Source organism: Amphimedon queenslandica, unplaced genomic scaffold (genome assembly GCF_000090795.2).
Source record: "Amphimedon queenslandica unplaced genomic scaffold, v1.1 AMPQUscaffold_13441, whole genome shotgun sequence".
NCBI classification, from domain to species: Eukaryota; Metazoa; Porifera; class Demospongiae; order Haplosclerida; family Niphatidae; genus Amphimedon; species Amphimedon queenslandica.
The window spans coordinates 184,174-198,829 of NW_003546323.1; the positions used below are offsets into that span (position 1 = coordinate 184,174).

The window sequence follows — 14,656 nt, forward strand, 5'->3', positions numbered from 1 at the left end:
TTTGGAGGCCGATAATTAAGAGGAGGGGGTGGTGGTGGAGGAGGAGGGGGAGGAGGCGGGACACCTTCTGGTAGAGGAGGAGGACGAGGGATACCTCCAGGTCCGGGGCAAGGAGGAGGATAAGGGATACCTCCAGGTCCGGGGCAAGGAGGAAAGGCACCTCCAGGTCTGGGAGGAGGAGGCGGGGCACTTTTTAAAGGGGGAGGAGGTGGGGTACCTCCAGTCGGTGGTGGAGGAGGTGGGGCACCTCCAGTAGGTGGTGGAGGAGGTGGGGCACCTCCAGTTGGTGGTGGAGGAGGAGGGGCACCTCCAGTTGGTGGTGGAGGAGGTGGGGCACCTCCAGTCGGTGGTGGAGGAGGTGGGGCACCTCCAGTAGGTGGTGGAGGAGGTGGGGCACCTCCAGTTGGTGGTGGAGGAGGAGGGGCACCTCCAGTTGGTGGTGGAGGAGGTGGGGCACCTCCAGTCGGTGGTGGAGGAGGTGGGGCACCTCCAGTAGGTGGTGGAGGAGGTGGGGCACCTCCAGTTGGTGGTGGAGGAGGAGGGGCACCTCCAGTTGGTGGCGGAGGAGGAGGAGCAGCTACAACAGGAGGAGGTGCGGCAACTATTCCAGGAACTGGAGGGGATGATGTATTGGTTGGTTTAAAAGGAGCAGCTGCTGGTGTGGCAGTACTTACAGTAGCAGCTTTTGATGATGGAAGAGGGTCTTTAGCTGGCGGTGGTGTGGGAGCATTATCAGATACACCATTAACATTATTATCAGGTAAGACTCGTCCTAACTGAGGTTTGAAAGACGACGAAGGGCCAGAAGATTTAACAACATTTCTGTTTGGTATGACACGTCCTAACTGAGGCTTGAACGAGGAGCTGGAGTTACCAGCTGGTTCCTTAGTAGGATTTGAATCAATGACCCGACCAAGCTGTGGCTTGAAACTAGCGGAAGGTAAAGGCTCATCTACAACCTTCCCTAGCTGTGGTTTTTTAGATTTATGATCGATAGCTAGTATTAGCTCTTCCTCTGTCATCAGTAAGGTGCTGCTTCCATCAATTTTAGCCCCAAGCTCATTCTTAAAGGAACTCGGAACTTTGTTAGCACCCATTGCTTTTTGCTTGTTGGTAAAGTATCCTGCAGCCTTTGACTGGGCCAGTTCTTCTGCTAAATCCTCGTCTAACTGACTCTCAATTGCTTTCTGTGTGGACGAGTACACTCCGCCTGTAGAAGTACCAAATTTACGCGGAGTGAAGGCAGGGGCTTTAGTGGGAGTGGTCTCCTTTTTGATGGACGTAGCGACAGGTGTAGTGACCTTATTTGGAGTGGTAGTGATGGGCGGGGCTGAGGGTGGAGATGGTGATTTAACTAGTGCGGGAGGATCAACTTTATCGGGCACTTTAGTGGGTGGAGCTTCTACTTTACTAGGAGGCGTGGTCACTTTAGGGGACACCGTCTTTACAGCAGTACCAGTAGGAGGAACCGGTTTGACTGGTTCTTTAATTGACGTCTTTACAGTTGGGGGAGGGGCAGGTTTCGTGAAAGGACTGGGAACTTTATTAATTGGACGTGGGGCGGAGACAGGAGCAGGTGAGACTGTCTTAACGGTGGGAGGGGGAAGGGGTTTAGAGGGACTGGGGGTTCGTTGAAGGGGTACTCCCCCTCCTGTGCCAGCACCCAATGTCACAGTGCCTGAGGCACTTGTACCATTACTTGTAACCTTAGGGCCAGGTCCTTTCTTGTCTTCTGCTTTCCCGTTTGTAATAGAAGAAGGTACAGTAGATGGTACGGGTTGACTGCTCGGCTTGGTTGAACCGACTATCTTCTTAACAGCTTGCTGTCTCGCTTCCTTCTGCTGCAGTAGAGACAGATTGGCAGAGAGTGAGCTAGTGCCGCCTACACGAACGGCTGTTCTCTGGTGAGCTGGTATTCCACCTGCTTGTGAAGAATTGCTTAGAATTTTAGGAGTAACAGAGGCCAAGAATGCCTCTGCTTCACGTTCTCTCGCTTTCTCATCCTCCATAGCAGCTAGATCCTTCAAAACTTGCTTCTTCTGGAAATGGAGACAGGAGCTTGTAATATAGTTAATTAATATTCATTATCATGAATATTAATTATTATAATATTATTCATTGAAATTCAAACACACTAAAATACAGCTGCTAGAATACATACATAATTGGATTATATAGAGGGACTTTCATAAGCCAATACAAACACACACACACACATACAAACACTGTCTGTTTCAATGTTTATACAGAGAAAGCCATGAAAACAGAGATAGCTTCATCTATCTTACTTGCTTCATTGCCTGTGTCAACAAGAAATAAACAAAATTACATCACATGTGTATCTATAGTTGTTTGTAATATTCTGAATTCCACTATAAGGCCTAACACAAATATGATTAACATAGCTTAAATTACTTAGTACAACATTTGGTAGCACCTGCCAATAAAATGTCCCCTTGTTCTAGGCCCCCCTCATGCACAGATACAAAGATAAAGGGAAAGAGAAAGAGAGAGAGAGACAAACAAAGATAACTAGTTTATTCCTTATTAAGAGAGGAGCAAGAAGTGCAAAGGAAGTCTGGGCACATTGTTTAACAGAGCTGCCAACATAAATAAAGCTCCTTATAAAGTAAGGGGAACACAAATTCAATATAATAGGCCAATACACCCAATAATTAATAAATGCAGCTGTCAAGTATTTGTATCTACGTAACGATCCACAGTGTAGCCTCTTTATTATAAGGACCTGTCCTTAATACAGAGGTATCCTCATTTCAGAGGTACTTTTGTATAGGCTTGTACCAATTGGGACATCACAAAATGCCCTTATTATAAAGGTGTCCTCATTATAAAGGTGTCCTTTATTAAAGAGGCTACACTGTACATTGTTTTTCTTACGTCAGAGAAAACTCCTCGCCCGAAATAATCAGCTACTACAGAAAAACCATCGGGAGCCCGACCAAGCTGAACAAAAAAAGAGAAAAAAATTATGATAAATAATTGAAAAACAACAACTACAAAAAGCGTAAATATAGTACAGTAATACTAGTAATTCTAATAAACATGTACACACTCCAGGACTGTACATGTACAGTAATTGATTCAAAGGTTCATTGTAATGTAGAAAAAAAGAGGGCAACATGTATTGTGAATCCAGCTGCATCATCCTCTGTTCTCTAATGGGCCACCTGACCTGCTCCCCCTCTTTCTCTCTCAGTGTATTCAGTTTTGATAATAACAATGGTAATCTCAATTGAGACTAAGTTGTTGCTCATTATTCACTTGATAATATGACTGATGAAAACACTCAATACACAATTAAGAAATAGAGAGAGGAGGGAGAGAGAGGGGGAGGGAGAGAGGGGGAGAGAGAGGGGGGTTACTTGTGCATGAAATGTTTCATGTAAATCTGTTGATTGTTCTTGTCTTTGAATAATATCCAGTACTTTTCTATAATTCATTAACAATAAAATTAACAATAATAATAATAATTATTATTATTTTAATACCTATTCTCTCTGGCACAAGTCGGACACTCATTCTCGTATTCGTCCTCAAGGCAACTATGCAACAAAGGGGCGGGGCTAAGTATGGTGGGTGTGGTCAATAGGTGTGGCTTACGTTTGATGATAAGAGTGCTGGCATAAGAAGTGAACAGCTGGTAGTGTAAGACCTCGGTTACACTGGTTACACTTACGAACCTGATACACTCTCGCCCTGAAGAAACACAAGCACATGTTATTAGCATAGAAATGTATTTAGTATTTTTTCTTCAATTTTAGTTAATAATTAATGACGTTATTATTATTATTATTATTATTATTATTAATTCTTTCTCACTTTCTTTGCAATAGGCTGATCTCGTCTTTCATCTGATTGGTGCTTTCTCCGTACTCTTTGATCTGGCCTTCACTCTAAGGGGGCGTGGCTAATAATCATAAAACCATACCCACCACATACCTTCGCAATTGACTCGTTTTGTTCTTCTAAATGACGCACAATGTAGTCCTTAATATCAGCCAATGTGGCGTATCTATTGTAGGCGGGGCAACCAATTAATTATAAACTATGAATATTAATGAGATGCAAATACCTACATGTACATGTACGCTAAAGCATGTATTTAGGGGGTGGGGCCAATTGGATAAAGTAAAAGGGTTGATATTAGTATATTAAAATATGATTTTTAATGACCTTTCAACCATAAAAATATTCAACCACAAAAACTTGTGTCATCCTCTCCAGATGGCGGCAATTAAAAACATGCAAACATAAAACATACTTACATGTAATGTACATACTGTACATGTACACGTACATGCACACATGTAATGTAATGTATGTAGTAATTCAATCCTTCAAGCAACCATAACTCAAATAAAATTGTAAATAATCATTTATTAGCAACTCCTCCGATTCCCACCATAGGCTACACTACCTGTTACTGGCCAGCAGCTGTACTACGACCAGTGGCTGGAGCAGGTGCTGTTCCTCAATGTGTCTGAGTACTTCAGAAATACGATCCTTACAATCTTCATGAGAGGCACAGTATATGAGGGCCTGTATCCACACGGTGGGTTCTTGATTACTGGGGGAGGAGAGAGTTATAAAAAAATTAATGTAATTGTAATGGAATTGTTACCTGAATCGCTTGCATGAGTCCATGATCATATCAATATTATTATTATCAATATAATAAGTGATGATTTCACGATATCTACAAAGGGGTGTGGTCACATGGGTGTGGCTACACTAACTCACAGTCCTGTCTTCTGATAAAGGTAAAGGATCCCGTCCTGGAAATTACAAGTCCTTGCCAGCATGAGAGCGTGATCAGTGTCATACTCGGCAAGAGGGTTCTTCAAGAGATCCAAAGCTTTCATTTCTTTCTCTCCTCTCTCCTCCTTGCTTGTGATTCCTTTAAGATACAGCTCAAGTAAAGTATTGCAGACCACACTACTCTTCCAGTAGTCACGAATCTACACAATGAACACGTGAATAAAATCTCTCTCTCTCCCTCCCTCTCTCCTCTCTCCCTCTCCCTCTAACTCTTATTATTTCTGCAAGGAAAAGCATCAAGTGTTTCTTCTTATCAACAAAAATTGATATGAATTTCGCTGGGTCAGCACAAAACTTTGGAGCTAAACAAAGTATCATTTAAAATAAATTGAAAACTGTTCAGTGGATTACCAGGTGAAGGTTGTATGGCCCCGGGCAAAGGCTGGGCTTGAGTCACGTGATCTCGGTCAACTGGCCAATCAGTGCAAAGCATTATTAATAAATCTGTTGTTTCCATTGGCAACTCTTTAATGAGACTCCGCCCATATTTGATCATGTTAGGAACAGCCTATCAATAATTATACATGATTATACGTACATGTACGTGTACATGTACGTGTCCGTTAACTAACAGCTGCAAATGGAAGAGAGCGGACATATTGAAGTGCAGCATTGTGCCTATGGAGGTCTTCCAAGACAATTAAAAGATACCTAATAATAATAATAATAATAATAATAATAATAATAATAATAATAATAATAATAATAATAATAATCTGACCAGTCGTGGTTGGAGAATCTTTTGGAGAGGGTGAGGGCGTGCTCAGGGTAGCCAGCCTGACGGCAAACCTTAATAGCAGCCTCAACATCAAACGGAGCCTGCTCCTCCTTTAGAGAGAAAGAGATGAAGATATGCACTTTTGAACAACTTTAAAAATTCATAAAAAATCTAATTTTGATCGGAATCAGCTCAAACTTTCTACACAACATAATAACATGTATATGCATCAGGAAAATTATAAAAATTAAGAATTCTTTCCTAGTCATTTTTGGTGAAATTTGGCTGATGACCCTGTACTATAGTACAGGGACTTTGGCCCGATTTTGGAGCAACTTTAAAAATTTGTAAAAAATCCAAACTTGATCGGAATTAGCAACTTTCTACACAACATAAGAACATGTATATGTATCAAAAAATGTAATAAAAGTTGAGAACTCTCTTCTAGTCATTTTTGGCAAAATTTAGCTAATGACCCTGTACTATAGTACAGGGACTTTGGCCTAATTTTGGAGCAACTTTAAAAATTCGTAAAAATCAGCTTAATCAAAGCTCAAATACACAATACATATTGTAAATGTACTTACGCTAACGAAGGCACTGAGTTGCTCCTCGTTCTTGAGTTTCGTGTAGCAGTTGAGGAGGAGGGTGGTATGATCAGCGTTAGCCTGTCTCTTGTCATGGAGCTCCTTATAAGGAAGAAGAAACATACAGTACTAAAGTCTTATATTTGAAAAGGTACCCAATACCTTTAAATAGTCTGTCAAATTGAAAATCCTTTGAGCATCCAAAAACTAATAAAACAATAGAAAAGAGTTGCTTATAAATATGAAGAGAAACGTGAATGGAATTAAGAGCTAAAGTACAGCTGGTAGTTTTGGAGGGAGAAATTTAAATCAGCAAAATCTTACCCTCCCAAAATTATCAGCTATACAATACATATACACAGTGTACTATACCTTTCTTATGACATAGGACGGCTCCAGTGTACCGATTGTCAGTTTATATTGTGTGATGGCTCCGTCGTAATCTCCCTTACTATAAAGAGGAAAGGAAGAGACAAAAGATAACATACATACATTACAATGATCATTAATCTTTTAGATCTCAAAAGATTAACTTGATTATTTCTAGAGTAAATTTTTGGCGCTAATAAGCAGCTGGCCGTGATGTACGTGTATGTACATGTACATGTATTAATGTCACTGTGTGTGTGTTAATGATATAGTCGTAATATGTGAGTAGTAATTAACCTGTACAGGTGGTCACCATATTGTGTGAATATCTCAACAAGACCATCACTATAGGACTGACTGCGTGCTAAGCTACAAGAGAGAGAGAGAAAGAGAGAGAGAGAGAGAGAGAGAGAGAGAGAGAGAGAGAGAGAGAGAGAGAGAGAGAGAGAGAGAGAGAGAAAGAGAGAGAGAGAGATGATATTAATTCTCCTTCCCTCCCTAAACTCCCCCAGTATATACCTAATGGCTGTATCATAAAGGTTCTTCTTAAACAATGTCTCCAGTTTAGTTTTAGTGTCCAGTTCGTCCAGTCTGATCAGCCTCCCATCCTTCAGCAGTACATAGAGTGACCCCCACTCACTCAACACATCAACAATACGAGTATTGAATGTGGTCTGGTAGGCTACAAGAGGCAAATAGGATCAGGACAATGTCACATGTCATCTTTATACAGTAACATTTTGTCTAAATATATACATGTACATGTACATGTACATGTACATGTACATGTACATGTACATATACCATGTTCAATATTTCTTGATCGTATTACACGTACATGTACATGTATATCAATTGATGTATACTGACATACAATGAACAATGAGACAAGGTTATTCTAGTTACCTATGAACTGGTTTTGCATGTCGTATATGGTCAGTGTTTTAGTTTCCTTTCCTCCTCCTCCTCCTCTAGCCCCGCCCATCCTACCGCCCTCTGTAGCTGTAATGAGGTAGCCTCTATACCACCTCAGCAAAAACTTGTCACCTGCAATGATTTAAAAATTTAAAATTTGAATTCAAAAAAATTTAAAAGCTCCTGGGCAGTACCTTCAAAAGCCTTGCATTGGGCAGGGAGGTCAACGGTGAAGAACTGAACCAGTTCTGTGGTCCCAATAACAAACTTATAGTCCTGGGTGTGGTCTGTCAGAGCACAGCAGTTTAGCTCACAACCAAACGTACCAATGTGATACTACAGGGGAACAATAATAATAATTATTGATTAACATTTAATTTCATGAACAGCAGATACTAGTGTAATACATGAACTATATAGAGACATTAATTAATTAATGATAAGGTAACTACAGTATAGTCTAACATTAATTATTTTACAACAGGCGCTACAGCTTCATAAACAGCTGCTAGTGATACAGTTGTTATTGTTTTAGAAACATTAAATGAATGATAGAGATGGAGTATTAACAATTGATACTGTAAATTACTTTGGTATTCTTGTCGTCCATGAAACAAGAGTAAACAGCTCTGTTTGTCGCAATCATTAAAACAGGAATATTACCTAGCTGACGAAATGCCAATCCTAAATAAATAAATAAATAAATAAATAAATAAATAAATAATTGTTTACCAGTTACATATGTTCCAGGTTCAGGTTCCTCATGTACAATCTTCTGTCTCGACTGTCTGTCTCTCATAATGTTCCCACGTACGGTAGTCACTGTACCATCTTTGAAACCAATAGCAATGAGGTTAGTATTCTCATGAGCACAGATACACATAACCTGTGGGATAAGAGAGAGAGAGGGGGAGAGGGAGGGAGAGGGAGGGGGGGGGAGAGAGAGGGAGAGGGAGGAAGAGGGGGAAGAGGGAGGGGGGGAAGGTATGTATCTATAATCAGACTGTGAATTAGCATACAGCTGGTCTTCTTTTCTCAATCCCTCCGTCATAAATAGCTGCCTTTATTGTCCTCGTACATGTAGGAAAACCTTGCTTATCACGCTACAGAAATGAAAGAGAGAGAGAGAGAGAGAGAGAGAGAGAGTAACATACATGTACATGTACATTATAATATCATGAGTATGTACATGTACAGATAAAAGTGGCGACCAGTTTTTGACAGCAACTATTCCCCCCATCAAACTGTTACCTTGTCCAGGTTCCACACACGAATGAGCGGACAAAAGTCTTCATCGTCTCCGACGGTGAGGAACACGTTACGAGACTTGAGCTGGTAAATGTGTTGGACACGAAGAGCGTACGCGTGACAGAACAACATGTCAGTGATACTGGACATGATGTGGAACCCTCCCGATGAATCTGGAAGAGAATAGGAGGAGGAGCAAAAAGTGACATTCTTATTAATCAATACTAGTGTTTGTCACCTCCAAATATCATGAGGCCACGCCCACAGGAACAGCAAGTGATCCCCAAGTCCTAAAATGGCGGGAGGTTATTGATGAAGGAGCCTCCTACTAGTGGAACTCACCTTTAGCTTGTTCAGAGGTTCATTCGTCTCTGGATCCTTCACTTCTTCGTATTCGAAAAACTTGAAAGTTTTCCACGACATCTTGAAAGAGGTGTGGCTAGCTAGTACCCAACCACGCCCTTTACAAATCATTTTCATTAAGCTCCGTATTTGTTTCCGTTTATATCCGCATTACTCAGTATTCTAAAAAATTCCCGGGGTTTTTTCAAGATGGCAGGAGCGTTAAAAGTATACAATAAGAATGAGAAATATAAGCTATATATGTATATAATTGTTTTTTATTTTAGGATTTTATAATTCTGTTGATTGATGTGGGACCAGAAATGGGAGATGTTCCACTAAGTGTGGGCGGGGCTGGAGGTGATGACCACACCCACTTAGAATCCGCACTAAAAATAGCTCAACAAATTGTTTTTCAAAAAGTGCGTCACATTTAAATAATTTTGAATAAATTTAGCACTATATTAAAAATGAGACATAAGATTAATACTAATTATCATTATTTATTATCTTTTGATTAGATATTTTCTGGTAGCAAAGATGAAGTGGGTGTGGTTTTATTTGGTACTGCCGATACTGACAATCACTTGTCAGCTGACGGAGGGTATCAAAACATTAGCTCAGTTTGGGACGTGACTACACCCACCACCGAACTAGCTAAATATTTAAAAGAAAAAGTTAAGTGTGGACCTGCTCCTGCAGACTGTATCCACTTAATAACTACTTAATAACTACTTAGTTGGTACCTTAATTAGTTAATGTTTGTGGGTGTGGCTAGTTATTAATAGTTATTATTTCTTAACGTTCTTCATTAGTTATTGATGCCATTGTGGTGGCTATTGATATACTAGTTAAGGTCACCAGGTAAATATTTCAATATGTATTTAATCGTACTCTCTTTCTTCCCCCCCTCTCTCTCTCTCAGTAATAAGAAGAAGGTTGGTGAGAAGAAGATATATTTATTTACAGATGCTAGCAGTGGTTGCTCTGACGATCAAATCAAGGAAATCATAGAAGGACTCAAGTCAAAAAATATTGATCTTGTCATAATGTAAGAGCATTACAAATTATTATATCTACACAGCATAAGGACATCAATATGTATCAGAAAATGTAATAAAAATTTGGGGTGATTTTGGAGCCATTTTTTGCAAAAAAAAACCATGGGCTATAGCCTTGGGTATTTTTCAAAAATTGGCCAGTTTTTTAAATGGCCATATCTCCAGAATTTGAGCTCGGAATCAGCTCAAACTTTCTACATAGCATAAGGACATCAATGTGTATCAGAGAATAGAGTTCATTATTGCTGTTTGTACAGTAACTCTATCTTTTTCTAGTGGTCCTACTTTGCCTAATAGCGAAACGGAGGATGACAGGAATGATGATAATGATGATTCTGTTCCTGGTCCCTCTCATGGCCGCCGCCCCCCAGCCCCTCATTATAAGAAGACACCAGCTCAAGAAGAAGGAGAACGTGTTCTGTCCCTCCTAGTTAGTGAGGGTGCTGGTCGTTCCTTCAGTTTCCACGATGCTATGAACATTTCAAGTTTCATAAGTAAAAATGCCAAGAAGCAGACGACACGTTTTGCCGGTGTCCTTGAGATTGGGCCTCAATTGAAAATACCGTGCAAGATTTTTACAAAAGTACATGTACATGTATTGTTATGTTGTTGTTGTTGTTATTTATTATTATTATTATGTTGTTGTTGTTATTTATTATTATGTTGTTGTTGTTGTTATTTTAGTCAATGCATGAGAGGCCTGCTACTTGGAAGAAGCTGTCAGCCATTAGTCAGTCCTCAGCTAATCCAGGGACAATGGCTATTAATTTGGAGAGGAGCTACCACTTACAGGATGAAGATGAAACTGAAGTGGACCTCTCTGATACTATTAAAGGTCAGGATTGCTATCACCTTTACTCCCTCTCTCTCTCTTTTGTAGTTAAGCTCTTTAGTTATTTTTTTGCACAAATTTCATGTTAGCTTAGTCTGTTCTTCTTCATAGGTTACCGGTATGGTAGGAGTCTCATTCCGGTTTCATCAGAAGACGACGATAATATGAAACTATCGGCTAGCAAGTGTCTCTCGTTACTGGGATTCACATCAAGAAACAAAGTATTCATTATTATTATTATTATTATTATCAATTATTTACATGTATTTATTATTATTATTATTATTATTATTATTATTATTATTATTATTATTATTATTATTATTAGGTTCGGCAGGAGTTATTGGTAGGTTCTTCAGTTCAAGTCCTAATTGCTAACCCGGACAGTGAAGTAATTAATATATGACTCCTCCCACTTAACTCCGCCCCTAAACCTCCCCCTAGCCCTCTGCTGTCTCCCTCTCGGCCATTATCCGTGCTCTTTATGAAATGGACATGGCCGGAATCGCTCGCTACGTATTTCGCAATAACGCCAGTCCAAGACTCTGTGCTCTAGTACCTCACATAAAACCTAATTATGAAGTGGGTGGGACCGTAGGTGTGGTTTGTGATTAATATATTTTTTTAGTGTTTGTTCGTTGTCCAGTTGCCTTATATGGAAGACCTCAGACAGTTTTCATTTGCTTCGTTGTCCCACCCAAAACTAGAGCCATCAGGTAATGCATGTACATGTATAGCTGCTGGTAATAGCCTACCTCTCTCTCCCTCTCTTTCCTTTCGCCAGATGAACAATTGACAGCTGTAGATGAATTAATTAATAACATGGAATTAGAGTAATTAATAATAATAATAATAATAATAATAATAATGAAATATTCATTAATTTCAGCGATGATTTTAATACAAAGGAAATCAAGAATCCTCTCTTTCAGAGAACATTTCAGGTTATTCTATAAATAGAAGGTGTTAAAGATGATGTCATTATGATGTATTGTAGTGTTTGGAGCACAGGTCTCTCAATCCTGATGATCCTTTGCCACCTTTAGAACCAGCACTGGAAAGGTATTCTAAATATAGCAACATGATTCTAAATATAGTAACAATGTGTCGTCATTATTTTTTTAGATGTTTAAATCCCAGTCCAGCTCTGTTGAGCCAATGTTCCTCATCTGTATTGAAAGTAAAGGTAAGTTTGAGTATTTTTAAATATAATTATTATTTTATTTTATTATTTTGTTGTGTAGAAAGTGTTTCCATTGACAAGAATTGATGACAAAAATAAAGACAAAACAGCAGTGACCAATGTATGGAAGAAGAGGTGAGAGTGGGAGGGAGAGAGTTCTGTTCCTGCCATGTTCATATGTTTCTCTCCAGTACTGACATTAATTTAGATGCTAAAGATGGAGCAGAAGGTGACGACAATGACTTGCCTTCTTCAAAACGTTCCAAAACTGACGAGACTGATTTCAGCATTGCCTCGCTAGCCAAGGGTGAAGTTAACGAGGTGTGGGCGTGTCATAATCATGTGACTGTCATGTGATGTGATTGGTGTAGGTTGGCACTGTGGATCCTGTTGGGGACTATAAGAAAATGATTCAAAATAACAGCGATACTTTTGATAAAGGTAATTTAAACCAAACCTACGCAACATAGTGTATATGCATCAGGAAATGTAATAAAAATGGAGGATTTTCTCATTTTCATTTTTGGCAAAATTTGGTCAGAAACCCTGTACTATAGTACAGGGACTTTGGCCTGATTTTGGTCGGACTACAACAAATCTAGTATTTTAGTATAGCCCCTTCGTATTTCCCTCTCCCTCTCTCTCTCTCTTGTAGCCACTAAGCAGCTGGAAGAGGTTATATTCCGGTTAATTAAAGGATCGCTGGGCGACGTCATGTACTCCAAAGCAATGAACTGCATTAGAACAATGAGAGCTGAAGCCATTCAAGTGAGGCCTCCGTCAGAAGAAAGATCAAATAGTTCATTAAACATTATCATACAATATTTGGCTGCTTATACTTCTTGTTTTAAAAGTATTTTTTTCTTGTTCTCTTTTTCTCTTGTAGGCCTCAGCTCCAGCTGGTTTCAATGAGTATTTGAAAAGGTTGAAAGAGGAACTGATTGGAACCCGCTACTCTTCATTCTGGGACGAGATGGTCAAAGAAAGCCTATCCCTCATAACGTCCAGCGAATGTGACAAGAGCAACGTCAGTCAAGAACTGTCTGATAAAGTAAAGATGCAATATATTAACGACACCATATTATTGTTGTTACTATTGTTGTTATTGTTGTTGTTGTTATTATTCTTGTTGTTGTTGTTAGTTTCTGAGTGAAGATGTTGACACTGTGGCTCCTGTTGACAATAAAGTTGAAGAGGAAGAAGATGAAGATTTGGTAATAAAGTTTAATTTTATTTAATAATTTTTACATTTTTTAATTAATTCATTTCTTTAGTTGGCAATGATGGACTGATGCTTTAATGGATGCACTCAACAGCTATTGCTTAAAGCTCTTTATGTTTAACAAATTTTATTGATTATCAGTTTATAGCTACTGAATTGATTTGATGAATGTATCATTGTGTCCAGAAAGTTTGAGCTGATTTTGGCAAAGAATTTACAAGTTATGGCCACTTGAAAATGATCCTCTTTTTGAAAAAATACCAAAGTCTATAGTATGGACCATAGTTTTTCTGAAAAATGGCTTCGAAATCACCTCAACTTTTTATTACATTTTCTGATACATATTGATGCCCTTATGCTGTGTAGAAAGTTTGAGCTAATTCCGAGCTCAAATTCTGGAGTTACAGCCATTTTAAAAAATGAGCTAATTTTTGAAAAATATCCAAGGCTATAGCCCATGGTTTTTTCCAAAAAATGGGTCCGAAATCACCCCAAATTTTTATTACATTTTCTGATACATATTGATGTCCTTATGCTATGTAGAAAGTTTGAGTCAATTCTGATAAAAAATTTTTGAGTTACGGCCATTTAAAAAAAACTGGCCAATTTTTGAAAATTACCCAAGGCTATAGCCCATGGTTTTTTCTGAAAAATGGCTCCGAAATCACCCCAACTTTTTATTACATTTTCTGATACATATTGATGTCCTTATGCTATGTAGAAAGTTTGAGTCAATTCCGATGAAAAATTTTTGAGTTACGGCCATTTTAAAAAACAAGCCAATTTTTGAAAAATACCCAAGGCTATAGCCCATGGTTTTTTCTGAAAAATGGCTCCAAAATCACCCCCAACTTTTTATTACATTTTCTGATACATATTGATGTCCTTATGCTATGTAGAAAGTTTGAGTCAATTCCGATAAAAAATTTTTGAGTTACGGCCATTTTAAAAAATAGGCCAATTTTAAAAAATACCCAAGGCTATAGCCCATGGTTTTTTCCAAGAATGGCTCCGAAATCACCCCAAATTTTTATTACATTTTCTGATACATATTGATGTCCTTACACTATGTAGAAAGTTTGAGCTGATTCTGAGCTCAAATTTTTGAGTCATGGCCATTTTAAAAAACAAGCCAATTTTTGAAAAATACCCAAGGCTATAGCCCATGGTTTTTTCCAAAAAATAGCTCCGAAATCACTCCCAATTTTTATTACATTTTCTGATACATATTGATGTCCTTATGCTATGTAGAAAGTTTGAGGTGATTCCGACAAAAAAATTTTTGAGTTATAACCATTTTAAAAAACGGGCCAATTTTTGAAAAATACCCAAGGCTATAG

General features: G+C 38.9%; 3 protein-coding genes across 3 annotated transcripts; 1 reads left to right on the forward strand and 2 right to left on the reverse strand.

Moving 5' to 3' along the window:
- Nucleotides 1–5: 5 nt before the first annotated feature.
- LOC105312465 (formin-like protein 20) lies at nt 6–2,073 on the reverse strand (the record flags this gene model as incomplete). Its single annotated transcript, XM_019995478.1, has 1 exon — nt 6–2,073. A coding segment is annotated over exon 1 (2,004 nt), but the record flags the coding sequence as incomplete, so codon positions are not given.
- Nucleotides 2,074–2,165: 92 nt separating this feature from the next.
- Nucleotides 2,166–9,119, reverse strand: LOC100632536 (vacuolar protein sorting-associated protein 11 homolog). Its single transcript, XM_011405139.2, has 27 exons — nt 9,019–9,119; nt 8,915–8,966; nt 8,680–8,849; nt 8,448–8,531; nt 8,161–8,314; nt 8,018–8,112; nt 7,623–7,764; nt 7,420–7,560; nt 7,033–7,195; nt 6,811–6,882; nt 6,517–6,595; nt 6,307–6,351; nt 6,145–6,246; nt 5,561–5,667; nt 5,412–5,490; nt 5,191–5,347; nt 5,050–5,141; nt 4,762–4,979; nt 4,643–4,717; nt 4,439–4,588; nt 3,961–4,033; nt 3,841–3,914; nt 3,622–3,717; nt 3,510–3,563; nt 3,384–3,450; nt 2,899–2,964; nt 2,166–2,300 (listed from the first exon to the last, which is right to left on the reverse strand). The coding sequence occupies exons 1-27, from the start codon at nt 9,097–9,099 to the stop codon at nt 2,280–2,282; spliced, it is 2,709 nt and encodes a 902-aa protein (XP_011403441.2). The 5' UTR covers nt 9,100–9,119; the 3' UTR covers nt 2,166–2,279.
- Nucleotides 9,120–9,190: 71 nt separating this feature from the next.
- On the forward strand, nt 9,191–13,554 carry LOC100632664 (X-ray repair cross-complementing protein 5-like). The gene is made up of 22 exons (XM_019995500.1): nt 9,191–9,246; nt 9,306–9,440; nt 9,540–9,723; nt 9,834–9,882; nt 9,944–10,069; nt 10,356–10,662; nt 10,764–10,914; nt 11,023–11,132; nt 11,240–11,302; nt 11,356–11,493; nt 11,540–11,627; nt 11,696–11,744; nt 11,801–11,855; nt 11,909–11,973; nt 12,037–12,097; nt 12,156–12,229; nt 12,286–12,415; nt 12,466–12,535; nt 12,750–12,862; nt 12,981–13,145; nt 13,237–13,308; nt 13,369–13,554. The coding sequence occupies exons 1-22, from the start codon at nt 9,229–9,231 to the stop codon at nt 13,384–13,386; spliced, it is 2,241 nt and encodes a 746-aa protein (XP_019851059.1). The 5' UTR covers nt 9,191–9,228; the 3' UTR covers nt 13,387–13,554.
- Nucleotides 13,555–14,656: the final 1,102 nt, after the last annotated feature.